Below are 20,841 nucleotides of genomic sequence, written 5' to 3'. Positions count from 1 at the left end.
GCTGCTTAATTGGGCCAAAATGTACAGTACTGATCTCTGTTTCAACTTGAAAATGACCTTTTCACTCAACTACTTGTTTTTTTTGCTTCTTAGCCAATTTTCTATCCATACTAATATATCACAGCAAGGCCATTAGCTTTTAGTTTGTGGCACCTGTTTGAATTCAATCTTAAAATCAAACACCCTAAAACAGATAATCTGACATCAGGTTGCTCAGGAAACCTGTTTGGCCTCTCATTCACTCAAAAGTACAGTAAATCCTTGTTATCTGTGGACTAACTACCTATGGATCCATTAACTTACAAAGTCAACTGAGTAACACTAAGAGCGTGGATTGAGTGTGTGAAGCCAAGGCTAATTCAGGGCTCCAAATAACTGGGAGTCAGGAACATGAAAAAGGCTTACAAGAGGAGCTGGGATCTAGAGTGCGAGCCCTGTTTGTAAATTACAGATGGCTGACAAATTGCAGTTCTCCAGGTTGTTTCCACATCCCTTTAAACCCACAGAATTTATCAGAAAATTTAGTTTATTATTGAGTCACATATAAGAAAATGCAAAATAAAGTGTTCCCAGATGTCATCCAATAGTTCAGACAATCTGCAGTGTGGTAGTACTTGTGGTACTGGATTACTGGATTTACACTTGTGAATTCTTCCTCATCTACCCTGCTCATTACATTCCAAAATAAATTGTCATACAGGTTTCCCCCGTCATCCAAAGATACAGCGTTCCTATGAAACGGTTCGTAAGCCGGAATCTCGTAAAGCGAAGAAGCAATTACCATTAATTTATATGGGAAAACTTTGTGAGCGTTCGCAGACCCAAAAATAACCTACCAAATTATGCCAAATAACACATAATACCTAAAATAACACTAACATATAGTAAAAGCAGGAATGATATGAATACACAGGCTATATAAAGTAGAAATACTTTTCCACAATCATTGCGCACCGTTCTCCGTAGCAAAAATCTCACGCAAGCGCTCTCGGCAGAAACACGGCGCAAGCGCTCTCCAGTAACCTTTAAGCTATGAAGCTGCCAAATCGTACCAAATAACACGTAAAAATACACAGCCGATATAAAGTAGAAATAATGTATGTACAGTGTAGTATCACTTATGGTAATCATGAAGACATCGAGCACACTGATGATGGTGTGTTAGGCTGAGTCGTCGGAGTCTGGGGTGGTGCAGTGGCCCCCAACCTCCAGGCAGCAACCCGATACCGATCCGCGAAGAATGCAGGGGTCCAGCGGCAGCCGGGACGCATCCAGCACATCTTTAAGAAAAAAGCCGAAATAAACAAGCTAATTAATTAGGTGCCGCCCGGCACATACATGTCAGCCCAGATCAGAGACGACGCAATCGACAATCGCCTCTGATCTGGGCCGACATTTACATGCCGGGCGGCACCTAATTAATTAGCTTGTTTATTTCGGCTTTTTTTCTTAAAGATGCGCTGAGTGCGTTCCAGCTACCGCTGCATTCTCCGCCAATCGGTATCTGTCCAGGGCCCGGGGGTTAGAGTGGTGGGACTCTGGGGTGTCACCTCATCGTCGATCAGGGCAGGCAGGTTATCTTCTTCTATGTCTGCCTGCCTCGATGTCGAAGGTCAAGGTTCGTCGTCTGCTGTGGCTGATGTGGAAGGCTTGCTTGACTGCTTAGCCTCACGCATTTTTCTATCATACAATTCTTTGTAAGCACTCAAACCATCCTGCAAATATGTCCTAAACCAACGTACCCTTTCAAAATTAAAGACGTACTTTATCATTGCAGCGAAAATCTCACACAGCTGCTTCACGTTCAGTTCCTGGAAGACTTCACTTTCACTACTGCATTCGGTTTTGATTGTTATCCTTTCCTCTTCCAATTGCATCAGCTCTTCATCTATCAGTTCTTGGTCATGGGATGGCAAAACCTCTTCAACATCATCTTCATCAACTTCCACAAGGCAAACTCACTTTGTCCTTACTTCATTCACCATGATCGAAACACTTAATTATATCTAGTTTTACGCTGTGTAACACCCTTATGAGCTCGTTTAGGCTTTTCTGATACCTTAGAACTCATCTTGCAAACGGCTGCTCACAGGCATGTGTTTAAGCAATGCCGGCTAGAATGCCGTTCTGAATCCGGGGGAGAGCGGCCGCTCAGGGCGCGCGCTAATTTTTTTTTTGCGCGCTGCTTTTCCCCGCGCGCTGCCTTTTTTCGTAACAGTGAAACCACCTTCTGTTAGCAAAAACAGGGAACTAATGTAGGTCTTTCGTAACAGTGAGGTTTCGTAAAGCGAACGTTCGAAAAGCGGGGGACACCTGTATTTTCTTTCATAACATTATTTTGGCTCAGCTACATCATATAATTTTCCTTTTCTTTGGAAATGTCCTTATCATATCTCCTTTGTACTGAATTCCAGTAATCTCCCAATAACAGATGTAGTCCAGCTTCTGTGTAGTTTCTTCTCTTCTTACTTCCTTGCAGTTTTCCAACCTGCTAAGACTTTCCGAGAATCTAGAGAATACTGGAGAATACAGGAAGATGTTATCCGATTCATTCACTATCTTTGCAACTTCTTCTTTGAGGACCCTAAGATTCAGGTCATTATGTGTAGAGGGATACCGAATCTCCCAGAAAAACAATCTCATTACTCCGAATCCCCTTTTCCTTATTTCTCAATGCCCATGTAACTTATTCTCATTCACATAAACCCATCAATTCATTTCTGATTCAGTTTTGCCATCAACTTGATTCATCTTTCCAAAAGGAGCATTTTACAATAACCAATTAACCCCTGCAGTACATCTCTCAGTTGTGGGAAAGAAACCAAAATACCCATAGGAAATCCACCTGGGCATAGAGAGAACATAAAAAATTCACAAAGACAGCACCCGAGGTCAGAATCAAACCCAGCTCTGTGGAGCTGTGAAGCAGTAGCACTGAATGCTGTTCCGTTGTACTACCCCTCACTTCTCCAAATATCTCCTATCCCTGACTTTCCCATGATTGCCATTCTCTTCCTTCAAGGGAACGATATGTACTTTAGCTGTGTCCTTCCCTATTACACACTTGCAGAAGCTATTCTTACTCCCTGCTTCTACATTCCTTGCTAAGTTGCTCTCAATCTATTTTCTCCCCACTGCAATCTTTTTTCTCCCCCCACAGCAAGTAGTCTCAGCATTGTGCACAGTATTTCATCAAGTCAAATCGATTTCAATTCATTAGGTTAGATTTAGAATTCTACCAGGACTCACCAAATCAATACAAGCTAATTTTCCAGAATCACCAAGAGTTCAAAAATAATTCATTAAATTTCATTTTGTGCTATGCAGCTAAAAATAAACTACACTTGAACAAAGTTACAGTTAACAAAGAAGCTACTTAGGATGATTTTTTTTATTCTATAACTCATAACTTAAAATGATATCAACAGCACAAACTCCTATAAACTATTCTTAAAAGGTCATCTTTTCATCTTGGCCTTGAGGGAAAGCATATACATCATGAGCTAATGACTCATTACAAATGCAGATAACTAAATCCCTGTGGCCTATTATTAGAGTTTTATATCCCTCATCAAACTTGATAGATAGGCAACATTAGAAGAAATGTAGGTTAATGTGACCGTTACCCAGAAGTAAATCTGGTATTAGAATAAAGTCAAACTTTAGATTATTAATGACCCTGCAAGGGCTTTCAAAGCCAATAATTTAGAATCTCTCATGAAGTTAAAAACAACTCAAATTTCAATCAGATATTTTCTTTAAGCAGACGTGGGTTATGGGAGGAATGGTAGGAACTGCAGTGGAAAAAAATAGAATCTTCTTTACAAATTCTAAATTTACTTTCCAAACTTGAACTAATGCTATACAATTTAATTAGTGAAAAATCCAGCAAGATCAATTCAGAGTGGGCACTGAGGAGATACAGCATATCACAATGTAAACAAATAAAAAGAACAAAACTAAAAATACAGTACACTGATTATTGAGGCAGTTTATGAAGTCTGTATTTGAAGACTCCCAAGTATAATCTTGAATTTATTTTTCATTTAATAATATCTGTTCATTATATTTGATTCTACGTTAAGTTTTTGCTTTTAAAATCATATTCTTCTTGAATATAAAAAGAAAACATGCACATAAAATATTTATTATCAATCATATTTGAGGCTTAGACATCTTTTTGGGATAATCTTATATTTGATTTTTAAAATATATTTTAGCTGTTTTTGATCGCTTCAATATTACTATGTAGGTGACTTTTAATTTGTAACTTTCATTTTTGTTGTAGAATTATGGCCTTAATCACTTTGTCCATTACCAATATCATGGAAAATAATCACCACATTGAACTTTGAGACTATCACAGTTGAAGAACTCAGAGTGGGTTTTCATTTAGAATTAGCAAAGAAGAAAGGCTCTGAAAAATATAGAAAATCTTTTTCTGTTGTGTTCTTGATACTAAAAAATATACCTCAAGCAAAAGATCCAGAAATTGCCAAATAAAACTACAGAATCAGACACTTGAGTTGATGTGTCTACCTTTTGATTTTGAATTTTAAAGATTTGGGCAAAAATAAAAACACATTCTTTAAAATTAGAATAAATTACATGATTAAAATTATAAGATGCTATTTCCTCAGATAATGCTAACTATAAACAAAAGAGATTCTGCAGATGCTGGAAATTCCAGAGTAACACACACAAATGCTGGAGAACTCAGCAGGTCAAGCAGCTTTCATGGAGAGGAATAATCAGTTGATGTTTTGGACTGAAACCCTTCATCAGGTCGGTGTTAAACCTTAGAGAAGTCAAGAATAACTCTCCACTTGATTGTCTACTGCACTACATTTCCTCAGTAATTATAACACTAGATTCTGCATTGTTATTAATTCCATCATAGACTACCTCGATGTATTAATGTGATTAAATGATTTGAATGGATGTCATGCAAAACAAAACTTTTCTCCATACCTCAGTACTTGTGACAATAATAAACCAATATGCCAATTTAATGGCACTAATAAATCTTTACTCCTGTACTCAAATCCTCTCATAAAAAGACAAAATATTTCCCTTCCTAATCATCCTCTACATCTGCAGTGGTTTTTAATGACCTGTGTACAAACACTTATGAGTCTCTGAATTTAAACACTACAGAAATCTCTCATCTTCAAGAAAGTATTTCGATTTTCTCTTTTGTGCACCGTGGGTAACTTCACATTTTTCCGCATTATATTGCGACTGCCTCCTCCTGCCCACTTACCTTGTCTATATCCTCTTTAAATTTCTTCACATTTGCCTCTACTCACATTCTCAGCTAGTTTTTTTTAAATCACCAAGAAGTGTGTAAATATGTTAAATGGTCCCTTCAGCCAAACTGCTGAGAGTTCATGAATAGCTGCAGCCATTAGTATCAATCCCTGTCCTAGTTGCCAACATGAGAAAACTTGCTCATTCCAATTGTTTTCCTCTGATAACACTCAATCCCTATCAGTCTATTACCCCCTCCCCACCCCCATCAACTCTTGTTGCTTATAAGGTGTCCTTCACTATAGACTGCAACATGTTTTTACAAGTCAACTGCTCCCTGGTTTCTTTTTCCCTAGTATTTTAAGTCAGGTCAAATCTGTTAACCCATAATCTACTGAATCAATTCGAGACTGTAGAATATTGGAAGACGCCAACAAAAATTCACTACCTATAAAGCTACTTCCTTCAAAACACTGGGATTTTCTTGGGTCCATGCAGTTCACTAAATATACCTGCTTCACCTGTGAGTGTTTGGCTGCCCGGATTGTGGGAAAGGAAGGGGCAAAGGAGCAGAAGTTTCATGTTTCCCTCCCTGTTCATTGTTATTTCTGTTTTTCCAATGTCTCCTTCAACTCTAACAACATCCACTCCCCTTCTCACAGCAACTTTTGATGTAGGTCGAGTACTGCTTATCCAAAATTCCAAACACGTCCGAAATCCAAAATATTTTGAGTGCTAACATGATGTCACAAATGGAAAATTTCATATGGTGCTGGGAAAATCCCCAGGCATTGCGCAGGTCTCTCTGCACACAGACAGTTCTGAAAAGTAACCTCACGTATATAGCGTAAGAGAAGTTAATGAAAAATAGAAAAGCACAGCATAAAGCAAACAAGGAAGATATCGATGCTGTATTTAAAGAGTAGGTTTGTCAGTGGAGTAGACATATGCCACTCAATGCTATACCGATCATCAAACAACGATCCATCATGACAAACTGAAAATTGAAGTTAATTGTGAGAATTCAGCAGTCTGGTTGCAGAAATTTAAGAAAAGGCACGGGATTAAATTTTTAAAGATTTGTGCTGATGAAGCATCCGCCGATCACGAAGCAGCAGGGAAATTGATTTATGAATTTGCCAAGATCGTCACTGATGAAAATCAAACACGCTGAACTGTTGCATCAGTACATACAGTGGCATGCAAAAGTTTGGGCACCCCGGTCAAAATTTCTGTTACTGTGAATAGCTAAGCGAGTAAAAGATGAACTAATTTCCAAAAGGCATAAAGTTAAAGATGACACATTCCTTTAATATTTTAAGCAAGAAAACTTTTTTAATTCCATCTTTTACAGTTTCAAAATAACAATAAAGGAAAAGGGCTGAAAGCAAAAGTTTGGGCACCCTGCATGGCAGTACTTAGTAACACCCCCTTTGGCAAGTATCACAGCTTGGAAACGCTTTTTGTAGCCAGCTAAGAGTCTTTCAACTCTTGTTTGGGGGATTTTCGCCCAATTTTCTTTGCAAAAGGCTTCTAATTCTGTGAGATTCTCGGGCCATATTGCATGCACTGCTCTTTTGAGGTCTATCCACAGATTCTCGATGATGTTTAGGTCAGGGGACTGTGAGGGCCATGGCAAAACCTTCAGCTTGCGCCTCTTGAGGTAGCCCATTGTGGATTTTGAAGTATGTTTAGGTTCATTATCCTGTTAACCATATAACAATTACAGCACGGAAACATGCCTTCTCGGCCTTTCTAGTCCGTGCCGAATGCTTACTCTCACCTAGTCCCACCGACCTGCACTCAGCCCATAACCCTCCATTCCTTTCCTGTCCATATACCTATCCAATTTTTTTTTAAATGACAAAATCAAACCTGCCTCTACCACTTCCACTGGAAGCTCGTTCCACACAGCTACCACTCTCTGAGTAAAGAAGTTCCCCCTCGTGTTACCCCTAAACTTTTGCCCCTTAACTCTCAATTCATGCCCTCGTTTGAATTTCCCCTACTCTCAATGGAAAAAGCCTATCCACATCAACTCTATCTATCCCCCTCATAATTTTAAATATCTCTATCAAGTCCCTCCTCAACCTTATACGCTCTAAAGAATAAAGACCTAACTTGTTCAACCTTTCTCTGTAACTTAGGTGCTGAAACCCAGGTAACATTCTAGTAATCTCCTCTGTACTCTCTCTATTTGCTTGTAGAAGCCATCCTCTTTTCATCTTCAGCTTTTTTACAGACGGTGTGATGTTTGCCTCCAGAATTTGCTGGTATTTAATTGAATTCATTCTTCCCTTTACCAGTAAATGTTCCCTGTGCCACTGGCTGCAACACAAGCCCAAAGCATGATTGATCCACCCCCCGTGTTTAACAGTTGGAGAGGGGTTCTTTTCATGAAATTCTGCACCCTGTTTTCTCCAAACATACCTTTGCTCATTGCAGCCAAAAAGTTCTATTCAAAAGGTTCAAAGGAACATCTAAACAAGCTTGATACATTTTGGAAACAAGTCCTGTGGACTGATGAAGTTAAAATAGAACTGTTTTTCCCCTCCATAGATGCTGCCTGACCTGTTGAGCTCTTCCAGCATTTTGTGTGTGTTGGCCTTGTTCTCTGAATCCCCCTTCCTCCTCTGTATCTTACAACATGTTTAATTTCTAACATTTACTAGATCTGATGAAATGCTTCTAGAACATTAACCGTTTCCCCTCTACAGAGGCTGCCTGACCTGCTGTGTATTTCCAGCACTTTCAAAGTTTACAAAGACCAACAGTAATGTCACACCTTAATAACATACACCCATCACAAGAAATATATTTTTAAATTTCCACTAGTTTACACTGTACTTCTATTTTGATTGATCTTACAAAATAAATGGGAGCAGAAAATGAAATACTGCAACTTGACAGCAACTTACTTGTGTTAAGGATATCTTGATGGGAAATAAGATCATCCAAGGTCTGGGGCCGATACTTTTCCACCCTGGAACAGAAATTTGAGATAATTTATATGGCTTTTAAATAGATAAAATCAAATTTTGGGGCAGACATGATTCAATGATAATTAAAGTAGGAGAATTTACCCATGGATGCAGACACACTTAGTTATTCCATTACTAAATGGACAAGTACTAGTTAAAAGTTATAAATAATAATGTCTAAAAGAATTTGCAAAATCGTAATAGATGGTTCCAGCTGACCAATATTTAAGATAATCTCAAATTCATAGTCACTATGCGAGAATTTAATTTTTATCAATGTTTTTAAAGAATGTATTGCTGAAAATGGGCAACTCTTAACTGTGCACGAAAAAATGACTGCATGATTTTTATTCATGAACATAATGAATACTAAATATTGCCACAGGCATTCTTAACCTACCATTAAGAATGCCAGTTACCGTATTTACTAGTATTTCTGTGATTATGGCATGCCTTCTCTGCCGATAAAATGGCTTATATCTTGAGGCACACATAGAGTGAGAGCATAAAGTCCAAATTGAGAATTGCTGATAGAACCACTTGGACAAAAGATCAGCTTCAGTAGCACGTGAATAGTCTTTTCCATGCATGCATCAATAGTTTCCCACTCTTTTTCTGTCAAAAAATTAGGTAGAAGACAAAGCATAACTCAACATTAGACTAAAAATAGAAAGTGCATTTTGCTATCTAGGGTCCATTGTGAAAGATAATACTGCACTTGGATCATAAGACCTAGCAGCAGAAATGGGCCATGCAAACCATTTGGGTGTTCTCTATTATTCAATCATAGGTGATTTATTTTCCCTCTCAATCTCATTCTCCTGCCTTCTCCCTGTAATCTTTGATGCCCTTATTAATCACGAACTCATTAACCTTCACTTTAAATACACCCAATTATTTCCCTCAACAACATCTATAACAATAAATTCCAGATTCACTACCTTCTGGCTAAATAAATTCTTCATCATTGTTTTAAAGGGATATCCTTCTAATCTGAGGCTGTGCCCTACATCCTAGATTCTTACACTGCTGGAAACATCCTTTCCATATCCACTCTATCTATGCCTTTTGTCCACATCAACTACGACACCTATCCATGCTAATCCCACTTGCCAACATTAGACCTATATTCTCCTATACGTTCCATATCTAAGTACCTATACAAATTTTTTAAACTTTATAATTATATCTGACTTTACCACCTTCTCTAACTACTTGTATTGAAACGTATGCAGTTTGTAATCACCAATTTCCTTTATTAAATTTGCACGAATAATAAACTCAACCTTAGTAGAAAGATGTTGATTGACCAGGTCTGCATCCTTAGCATACTGACAATTGGCAGTAAAACACAGATTGCAAACAAGTGCTAAGAACAACTCAACAACTGAACATTCACTTTTGATGTGTCTAGTGTATTATTTGTAGCTCATGGAAGAGGGAAAAAAAATCAATACAAGCAAAAATAATTTTGCTAAACTGGGCATGTACAAAGACGAGAGATAAACCCACCTGCAACGATATGCGAGATGGGGAAAAGCCTGAGCTAAATGATTGGCATGGTAACTCTTCTAAAGTTTTTAGTAAATGGACATATAGGCTTTAAAAAAACGGTGCTAATATCTACTCTGGAGTTGTTAAAACCACAGATAATGGTATATTCTGACTCACAAAAATGAGATTGTTAAAACCACAGGTTGTGGTTTCTTCCCATCCCGTCCTCCAGCTGGTTCTGTCTGCCCATCACTCTCTCCACATCTGGTCCCAGCCTTGCTAAATATAGGTCCTCCCCAGATTAGGAACAACTGACTTATGGACATTCTGTACATACGAAGAAGCATTTAGGGGAACAGCAGAACAGATGGGGTCCTGAAGAAGGGTCTCAGCCAGAATCATTGACGGTTTATTCATGTCCATAGATGCTGCCTGATTTGCTGAGTTCTCCCAGCCTTTTGTGTGTGTTGCTGGAGACCGTTTTTTTGGATGCTGTGTGGCTGCAGGCATCTTCTGCTTGGTGTGGGAAAGGGGAATTTCCATGTTACTTTTCTCCCCACACACTCCCCGAAGCCAAAACAATCGGAAGACTGGTTCAAACTGAGCAATGAGTTAGCTGGTGGCTGGTCTCCCCATGCCTCTTCACTCTCACAAACTGTACCCTGTCACAACCTGGGAATGGCTTGTCAATCTTTCCTGTTTTCTTTCAGTCTAGATGGAGGGTCTTGACCTGAAATATCAACTTGAACTTTTTGCCTTCACAGATGCTGCTTGATATTTTGAGTTTGAGCAGCAAGCATTTTAATGCCTGGTTGGCATCTGAACCAAATACATGAGACACTGCGGTTGGTGGAATCTACATTTGCAGCTGCATTAATTAATAAATGTTGAAGCTGTTTTCAGAGAGTGACTAATGACATAAATGACCTTTTAAAAATACAGGTATTATCACAGAATTTTCCGTTTTTTTTGGAAATATTTATAGATAGGTGTAATAATTATATATAAAAAACAACATTCTACTATATGACTAAGTGGTAGTTATTAGTTACCAAACTTCCATATATCTTTAGTCCAATTATGTGATTCAGAATCATTTATATTCTTTGCCTACTTATACCTACTGAAAATCATCCCAAGCCATCTTTGCTCACCCCTACTATACCCTCATCCATATTTTATACCTAGACGATTATTACGCACTCAGTGGCCACTTTATTAGGTGCACCTGCTTATTAATGCAAATATCTAATTGACCAAACATGTGGCAGCAAGTCAATGCATAAAAGCATGCAGACATGGTCAAGAGATTCAATTTTTGTTCAGACCAAATATCAGAATAAGGAAGACAAGTGGCTTTGACCGTGGAATGATAGTTGGAATCAAATGGTGTGGCTTGAGTATCTCAGAAACTGCTGAAATGGGATTTTCACGCACAACAGTCTCTCGTGTACAGAGAATAGTGCGATAACAAAAAATACCCAATGAGTGGTAGTGCTGTAGCTGAAAATGCCTTGTTAATGAGAGGTCAGAGGAGTATGACCAGACTGGTTCAAGCTGACAACAAGGTGACAGTAACACAAATAACCTCGCATTTCAACAGTGTTATGCAGCAGAGACCTCTCAACACACACATCGAACCTTGAAGTGGTTGGGCTACACCAGCAGACGATCCTGAACACACTCAATGGCCACTTTATTAGGTACAGGAGATACCTAATAAATGGCCACTAAGTGTAATTCACAACTGGTCAATAAGCATCTTGCATCCTAGATTAATTTAATCACACCCAAAACCTGCAATGTGTATCCTGATTTGCAACAACAAACTATCAGCTGGAACAACTCAGTGGATTCTTGTGGGAGCAAAGGAATTGTCAATGTTTCAGGTGAAAACCCCGCATCATGATGCCAACAGCTCCTTCCCTCCCAGAGATAGATGTTGCTTAAAGAACTTAAGATTGGGCAGCAACTATGGAAAAAGAAAAAAGTGTCAACATTTCAGATTAAAGACTGTTCATCAGAATGTTCTTTAAAGGTCTTCAATATGAAATGTTAACATGGTTTCTCTTTCTATAAATGGCTGTGTGACCTGCTGAATGTTTTCAGCATTCTGTTTTTGTTTTAAATAGATTGAAAATTTTGCTTTCTACTGACTTGAAAATTCTAAATGGGATGGTGTTTTATGTATAGGCATGCTGGCTTAAAGTACTAGAATGTTAAATAGATAAAAATAACTGTTCTGCAGTTCAAGTACTGTCTGCAGTTCTAGACTCTCCAACAGAGAAAGAAATGGAAAAGATGATGTGAAGTGAACCTAATTAAGACCATAACACATAGGAGCAGAAATAAGCTATTCAGCCCATTGAGTCTGTTCCACCATTAAATCATAACCGATTTATTTTCCCTCTCAACCCCATTCTCCTGCCTTCTCCCCGCAACATTTGATTCCCTTACTAATCAGGAAACTATCAATCTCCATTTAAATATTTTTTCTCAGAGAAACAGCACAATAATAACAATTACATCCAGCCCAATCAACCTACACCACCCAATTACATCCATGTGACCAGATAACCTACTAACCTGTATGTCTTTGGAATGTAGAAGAAAACCAGAGCACAGAGGAAACCTGCAGTCACGGAGAGAACATACAAATTCCTTGCAGAGCACTAGGAATTGAACGAAGGTCACTAGCACTGTGATAATGTTACACTGAACACTACACCACTGTGCCACCCTACAAATGTCCGTGGAAATGGGATTCCACAGATTCACCACCCTCTAACTAAATAAATTCCACCTCAGCTTTGTTCTAAAGGCGGCATCAAATGCACCTTATACACTAATCCTTTCATTCCCGGAATCATTTTCGTGAACCTCTTTTAGACCCTCTCCAATGTCAGCAGGCCCTTCTTAGACACGGGGTTCAACACTGCTCACCATACTTCAAGTGCAGCCTGACCAATGTTTTATAAAGCCTCAGCATTACATTCTTACTTTTATATTCTAGTCCTCGAAAAAAAGAGGAAAGAGTGAAATATGCATTCCTTACATCTCACTCAACCTGCAAAGTAACCTTTAAGACTCCCTAGACCTTTTGCACCTCCATTTCGAAAATAACCTACACCGTTATTCCTTCTACCAAATGCATGACCATACACTTCCCCTACACTGTATTCCACCTGCCACTTCTTTGCCAATATCTCCTAATCTGTCTAAATCATTCTGCAGACTCCCTGTTTCATCAACAGAAATTCTCCATGCTGTCTTTGGTCTGCTTTATCATAGAAACATAGAAAATAGGTGCAGGAGTAGGGCCATTCAGCCCTTCAAGCCTGCACCGCCATTTATTATGATCATGGCTGATCATCCAACTCAGAACCCCGCCCGAGCCTTCCCTCCATACCCCCTGACCCCCGTAGCCACAAGGGCCATATCTAACTCCCTCTTAAATATAGCCAATGAACTGGCCTCAACAGTTTCCTGTGGCAGAGAATTCCACAGATTCACCACTCTCTGTGTGAAGAAGTTTTTCCTAATCTCAGTCCTAAAAGGCTTCCCCTCTATCCTCAAACGGTGGCCCCTCGTTCTGGACTTCCCCAACATCGGGAACAATCTTCCTGCATTTAGCCTGTCCAATCCCTTTAGGATCTTATACGTTTCAATCAGATCCCCCCTCAATCTTCTAAATTCCAACGAGTACAAGCCCAGTTCATCCAGTCTTTCTTCATATGAAAGTCCTGCCATCCCAGGAATCAATCTGGTGAACCTTCTTTGTACTCCCTCTATGGCAAAGATGTCTTTCCTCAGATTAGGGGACCAAAACTGCACACAATACTCCAGGTGTGGTCTCACCAAGGCCTTGTACAACTGCAGTAGTACCTCCCTGCTCCTGTACTCGAATCCTCTCGCTATAAGTGCCAGCATACCATTCGCCTTTTTCACCGCCTGCTGTACCTGCATGCCCACTTTCAATGACTGGTGTATAATGACACCCAGGTCTCGTTGCACCTCCCCTTTTCCTAATCGTCCACCATTCAGATAATAATCTGTTTTCCTATTTTTGCCACCAAAGTGGATAACTTCACATTTATCCACATTAAATTGCATCTGCCATGAATTTGCCCACTCACCCAACCTATCCAAGTCACCCTGCATCCTCCTCACTGCTAACACTGCCACCCAGCTTCGTGTCATCCGCAAACTTGGAGATGCTGCATTTAATTCCCTCATCCAAGTCATTAATATATATTGTAAACAACTGGGGTCCCAGCACTGAGCCTTGCGGTACCCCACTAGTCACCGCCTGCCATTCTGAAAAGGTCCCGTTTATTCCCACTCTTTGCTTCCTGTCTGCTAACCAATTCTCCACCCACACCAGTACCTTACCCCCAATACCGTGTGCTTTAAGTTTGCACACTAATCTCCTGTGTGGGACCTTGTCAAAAGCCTTTTGAAAATCCAAATATACCACATCCACTGGTTCTCCCCTATCCACTCTACTAGTTACATCCTCAAAAAATTCTATGAGATTTGTCAGACATGATTTTCCTTTCACAAATCCATGCTGACTTTGTCCGATCATTTCACCGCTTTCCAAATGTGCTGTTATCACATCCTTGATAACTGACTCCAGCAGTTTCCCCACCACCGACGTTAGGCTAACCGGTCTATAATTCCCCGGTTTCTCTCTCCCTCCTTTTTTAAAAAGTGGGGTTACATTAGCCACCCTCCAATCCTCAGGAACTAGCCCAGAATCTAACGAGTTTTGAAAAATTATCACTAATGCATCCACTATTTCTTGGGCTACTTCCTTAAGCACTCTAGGATGCAGACCATCTGGCCCTGGGGATCTATCTGCCTTCAATCCCTTCAATTTACCTAACACCACTTCCCTACTAACATGTATTTCGCTCAGTTCCTCCATCTCACTGGACCCTCTGTCCCTTACTATTTCTGGAAGATTATTTATGTCCTCCTTAGTGAAGACAGAACCAAAGTAATTATTCAATTGGTCTGCCATGTCCTTGCTCCCCATAATCAATTCACCTGTTTCTGTCTGCAGGGGACCTACATTTGTCTTTACCAGTCTTTTCCTTTTTACATATCTATAAAAGCTTTTACAGTCCATATTTATGTTCCCTGCCAGTTTTCTCTCATAATCTTTTTTCCCCTTCCTAATTAAGCCCTTTGTCCTCCTCTGCTGAACTCTGAATTTCTCCCAGTCCTCAGGTGAGCCACTTTCTCTGGCTAATTTGTATGCTTCTTCTTTGGAATTGATACTATCCCTAATTTCTCTTGTCAGCCACGGGTGCACTACCTTCCTTGATTTATTCTTTTGCCAAACTGGGATGAACAATTGTTGTAGTTCATCCATACAACCTTTAAATGCTTGCCATTGCATATCCACCATCAATCCTTTAAGTGTCATTTGCCAGTCTACCTTAGCTAATTCACGTCTCATACCTTCAAAGTTACCCCTCTTTAAGTTCAGAACCTTTGTTTCTGAATTAACTATGTCACTCTCCATCTTAATGAAGAATTCCACCATATTATGGTCACTCTTACCCAAGGGGCCTCTCACAACAAGATCGCTAATTAACCCTTCCTCATTGCTCAAAACCCAGTCCAGAATAGCCTGCTCTCTAGTTGGTTCCGCGACATGTTGGTTCAAAAAACCATCCCGCATACATTCCAAGAAATCCTCTTCCTCAGCACCTTTACCAATTTGGTTCACCCAGTCTACATGTAGATTGAAGTCACCCATTATAACTGCTGTTCCTTTATTGCACACATTTCTAATTTCCTGTTTAATACCATCTCCGACCTCACTACTACTGTTAGGTGGCCTGTACACAACTCCCACCAGCGTCTTCTGCCCCTTAGTGTTACGCAGCTCTACCCATATCGATTCCACATCTTCCCGGCTTATGTCCTTCCTTTCTATTGCGTTAATCTCTTCTTTAACCAGCAACGCCACCCCACCTCTCCTTCCTTCATGTCTATCCCTCCTGAATATTGAATATCCCTGAACGTTGAGCTCCCATCCCTGGTCACCCTGGAGCCATGTCTCTGTGATCCCAACTATATCATAACCATTAATAACAATCTGCACTTTCAATTCATCCACCTTATTAGGAATGCTCCTTGCATTGACACATAAAGCCTTCAGGCGCTCTTTTACAACTCTCTTAGCCCTTATATACTTATGTTGAAAAGTGGCCCTTTTTAATGCTTGCCCTGGATTTGTCGGCCTGCCACTTTTACTTTTCTCCTTTGTACTTTTTGCTTCTACCCTCACTTTACACCCCTCTGTCTCTCTGCACTGGTTCCCATCCCTCTGTTGTGAACTAACCTCCTCACGCCTAGCCTCTTTAATTTGATTCCCACCCCCCAACCATTCTAGTTTAAAGTCACCTCAGTAGCCCCCGCTAATCTCCCTGCCAGGATATTGGTCCCCCTAGGATACAAGTGTAACCCATCCTTTTTGTACAGGTCACGCCTGCGCCAAAAGAGGTCCCAATGATCCAAAAACTTGAATCCCTGCCCCCTGCTCCAATCCCTCAGCCACGCATTTATCCTCCACCTCATCGTATTCCTACTCTCACTGTCGCGTGGCACAGGCAGTAATCCCGAGATTACTACCTTTGCAGTCCTTTTTCTCAACTCCCTTCCTAGCTCCCTATATTCTCCTTTCAGGACCTCATCCCTTTTCCTACCTATGTCATTGGTACCTATATGTACCACGACCTCTGGCTCCTCACCCTCCCACTTCAGGATATCTTGGACACGATCAGAAATATCCTGGACCCTGGCACCAGGGAGGCAAACTACCATCCGGGTCTCTGGACTGCGTCCACAGAATCGCCTATCTGACCCCCTTACTATCGAGTCCCCTATCACAACTGCCCTCCTCTTCCTTGCCCTACCCTTCTGAGCTACAGGGCCAGACTCTGTGCTGGAGGCACGGCCACTGTCGCTTCCCCCGGGTAAGCTGTCCCCCCCAACTGTACTCAAACAGGAGTACCTGTTGTTAAGGGGCACAGCCACCGGGGTACTCCCCATCACCTGACTTTTCCCCTTCCCCCTCCTAACCGTGACCCACTTGTCTGCCTCCCGTGGCGTGGCCCCAGTGTGACTACCTGCCTTCCACTCCTCTCTATCACCTCCTCACTCTCCCTGACCAGACGAAGGTCATCGAGCTGCAGCTCCAGTTCCGTAGCGCGGTCCCTTAGGAGCTGCATCTCAATGCACTTGGCGCAGATGTAGACGTCCGGGAGGCTTGGAGACTCCAGGGCCTCCCACATCCGACACCGAGAACAGCAAACTGCCCTCACACTCATAATGCCCCTCTCCTCAAATAACAACAGAAAATGAATGTCAAACCTTCCTCGCCTCGCCCGCTTCCGCCTAAGCCCGGTGAGCCGAAGCCCTTAGGTCTTCACTCTGCTCCCGGCTCACTCCGCCGCCCGCAAACTACGCTGCCCGCTCTATGAGGCTTTGTTCCTTTTAAATCTGCCGCGCTGCACAGCCCGACGTCACACGCCTGCGCAGTCCCGCCTCTCAGAACGCCGTTGGAGAAAAAAAAATAACGAAAATTTCAAAAATGTCTTTCTCGGCAGTCCCACTCAGACTCTTTCTTCGAATCAAACCCGAAGCAGGATGTCTGCCCTTTTAAATCATGTACCCAGAAACTTCATCCTTAATAATGGATTCTAAGATCTTCCTCCAGAATGCTGCTTCTTCTTTAGGATGAACCGGCCCTGCATCTTCTGAATCACTCCCAGAAGTTTTAGCTATTGTTGGTCTACCATCATCCCTCCGAGTGTCCCCTTCCAATTAACTTTGGCCAGCTCCTCGCTCATGCTTCTGTAGTTTGTTTATTCCAGTATAATACTGATAAATCCAACTTTAGCACCCCCTTCTCCAAATGTAAGGTGATTTCTATATTATGATCACTGCCTCTTAAGGGTTTCAGTTCCTTAAACTCCCTAGTCAAACCCAATCCAGATCTTGGTGAGCTCAACCACAAGCTGCTTTAGAAACCATATCATACACATTCTACAAATTCCCTCTCTTGGGATCCAGCACCAACTTGATATCTACCTGCATATTGACATCCCCTATGATCATCCTAATACTGCTCTTTTTATACACCTTTTCGACCTCCTGTTGTAACATGTACTTCACATCTGGCTACTGTCTCTAACTCACAGCAGGGTTGTTTTACCCCACCATAACATAAATCAAAGGTGTTTTAAAACATCCAAAATAACTTGCTACCTTTTACTCTCATGGATCAAGTTATGTGGAAATTAATTTTGTTTTTCAACTTCTAAAAAGGGGAATGTAAATTTTGAAAGATCAGTATATAATTTAATAAAGAACAATTAAATTAGGAACATTTATTAATAATTTCCCTAAACTAGATTTATAGAAATAAAGCATAAGGATAGTTTCATCGTCATCATAATGGTTCGAAAGCCCCCATCCCCATCTTTAGTGTGGTCATTTCTACAATTTTATTTATATTATAATTGTTACTTTCAAATATTTATTTCAATTATTCGGCTGTACAAGTGCAATGGACATTCGAAAACTGAACACCATCACCAACTACTTGATGTGAATCTTCATTGAGTACCTGGATGAAATGTACATCACCCACCCCTAATTTTGGACCAAAAGATGCTGCTTCACGGGGGGGAGGGGGGGCAAATGGTGACTGGGGGATCGCGAAATGCACAAGACCAGAAAACAATCCAACCCAGGTTGCAACGGTACTGATCCAAAATGTGGGCTCGAGATTCAATAGGTGCACTTAATGTCAGGGAAAGGTATACAATACACATCCTGAATCGGCGGCGAATTCCTGACTTCATACGTCTAAAATGTGAGCACTACTGGGGTTTGCAAAAATTCAAGTGCTGTGTGTTTTTACGGAGGAACAGACGCCCGGCTCGCTGGAACAGCCACCCCTATGTACAAGCATATTACACCTGGCCTCCAGACCCCGTTCACGTTCCGTGGCAGGCCTGCTAACGCGCACCGACCTTCCCATTTGCGTTCAAATCTGCCGCGCTCTCCCTCCCCCCCCCCCCCGCCCGTCCCTGGCTGCGCTCCGACCCGCAGTTGCTTCTTTGCAAGCGCCGTTGCGGCCGTCAATCCGTACGCCTCCAGCCGCTCTTCCTTGCTCGGCGGCTCTTACCAGGGCAGGTTCCGACTGCGGGGCTCTTTCGCGGACGCCATGACGAGAACCGATTTCGCGCCAGCCACCGGCGGTGCCGAGCCGGAGCTCTCGCGAGTTTAGAGGGGAGCGGCGACGAGATCAGACGAGAGAGGCGCCATGCGGGGGAGACGAACGTACACTCAGTAAATTCTCCAGAGCAATTAGCACGGAATGCTGGAGGAGCTCAGCAGGCCAGGCAGCATCTATGAAAATGGATAAAGAGGCCTGAAACGTTGGCTGTTCATTCATCTCCATAGAAGCTGCCAGGGAGAAGAACGCACTCGCTTCTGCTGAGAGGGGAGAGTGTGAACTAGAGTAGTGAAGGAAACAGTCAGTATTTCGGTAAGCGAACTGAGAAGATGTGTGAAGATGCTTTAGGTGTTGTTGAGGTACAGATACAGGTGCCTCAGGACTTGCACCACCAGGTTCAAGAACAGTTACTACAGCTCAACCATCAGGCTCTTGAACAAAAGGGAATACAGTAGCTACACTCACTTAAGGAGTCTGTTATATTGTTATGCTAGATATTTATTGATATTTATATGTGCAGTTTACAGTTCGTGATGTTCACAGTTACTCTTCTATAGATTTGCTACGTATGCCTGCAGAGAAAGAATCTCAGGGTCGTATGTGGTGATATGTTTGTACTCTGAAAATAAATTTTACTTTAAACTTTTGAACTTTGAAACCTGAAGTCCAAATAATAATTAACTATGTAAAATAAGCTTCCAGATTAGTGAATTTATTGAGCCATTCGTTTAACCAATCTATGTTTGCATTTAGGCATTAGTCCAGCCTACACCTACCTTTGTCATCTAGATTTATTATTGTTATGGTCATTGTTGTCTATCCACAGGAAAGCCTGCAGATGCTGGAAATCCAAAGCAACACACACATAATGCTGGAGGAACTCAGCAGGTCAGGCAGCACCTATAGAAATTAATAAACAGGAAATGTTTTGGGCCAAAACCTTCTTCAGGACTCCAGTCTCCCTTTATGCAACTGTGCAGTTCTTAGTGGCAACTATAATTCATATCCTCACTATTCTGAATAAGAAAGCTTCATTGAAATTTGTTTTGGATATCTTGGGTCCTTTGATGAAGCCAAAGGGTACCAACCACTGCGTTGCCTGAGTATCTCAGTACAACAAATCTTAACATAAGAACATAAGAAATAGGAGCAGGAGTAGGCTATGTGGCCTGACGAGCCTGCTCCACCATTCAATAAGATCACGGCTGATCCCAGCCAAGGACTCATCTCCATCTACCTGCTTCTTCCCCATAACCCTTAATTCTCCTACTATGCAAAAATCTATCCAGCCTTGTCTTAAGTATATTTACTGAGGTAGCCTCCATTGCTTCATTGGCCAGAGAATTCCACAGATTCACCACTCTCTGTGTTCTTCCTCATCTCCATCCTAAATCTACTCCCCTGAACTTTGAGCCTATGTCCCCTAGTTCTAGTCTCACCTACCAGTGGAAACAACTTTCTTGCCTCTATTTTACCTATCCCTTTCATAATTTTATATATTTCTATAAGATCTCCTCTCATTCTTCTGAATTCCAGTGAATACAGTCCCAGACAGCTCAATCTCTCATAATGTAACCCCCTTATCCTTGGAATCAGCCTGATGAACCTCCTCTGCACCGTCTTCAAAGCCAGTATATCCTTCCTCACGTAAGGAGACCAGAACTGCACGCAGTACTCCAGGTGCGGCTTCACCAGTGCCCTGTACAGTTGCAGCATAACCTCCCTGCTGATAAACTGAATCCCTCTGGCAATGAAAGCCAACATAGAAACATAGAAACATAGAAAATAGGTGCAGGAGTAGGCCATTCGGCCCTTCGAGCCTGCACCGCCATTTATTATGATCATGGCTGATCA

General features: G+C 41.4%; 1 protein-coding gene across 1 annotated transcript in view; it reads right to left on the bottom strand.

Annotated features, from left to right (window-relative positions):
- The window catches only part of rfc5 (replication factor C (activator 1) 5), a 79,219-nt gene extending 60,214 nt beyond the window's left edge, over positions 1-19,005 (bottom strand). The window contains exons 1-2 of the mRNA XM_063034597.1: positions 18,937-19,005; positions 8,169-8,233 (exon numbers count right to left, since the gene is read on the bottom strand). Of these exons, the coding sequence (XP_062890667.1) occupies positions 8,169-8,233; positions 18,937-18,977 (106 nt within the window). The 5' untranslated portion in view covers positions 18,978-19,005. The remainder of the gene's footprint in view (positions 1-8,168; positions 8,234-18,936) is intronic.
- Positions 19,006-20,841: the final 1,836 nt, after the last annotated feature.

The sequence above is a fragment of the Mobula hypostoma genome, chromosome 27, assembly GCF_963921235.1.
Source record: "Mobula hypostoma chromosome 27, sMobHyp1.1, whole genome shotgun sequence".
NCBI lineage: Eukaryota > Metazoa > Chordata > Chondrichthyes > Myliobatiformes > Myliobatidae > Mobula > Mobula hypostoma.
This window is presented reverse-complemented; position numbering and strand designations above follow the sequence as displayed.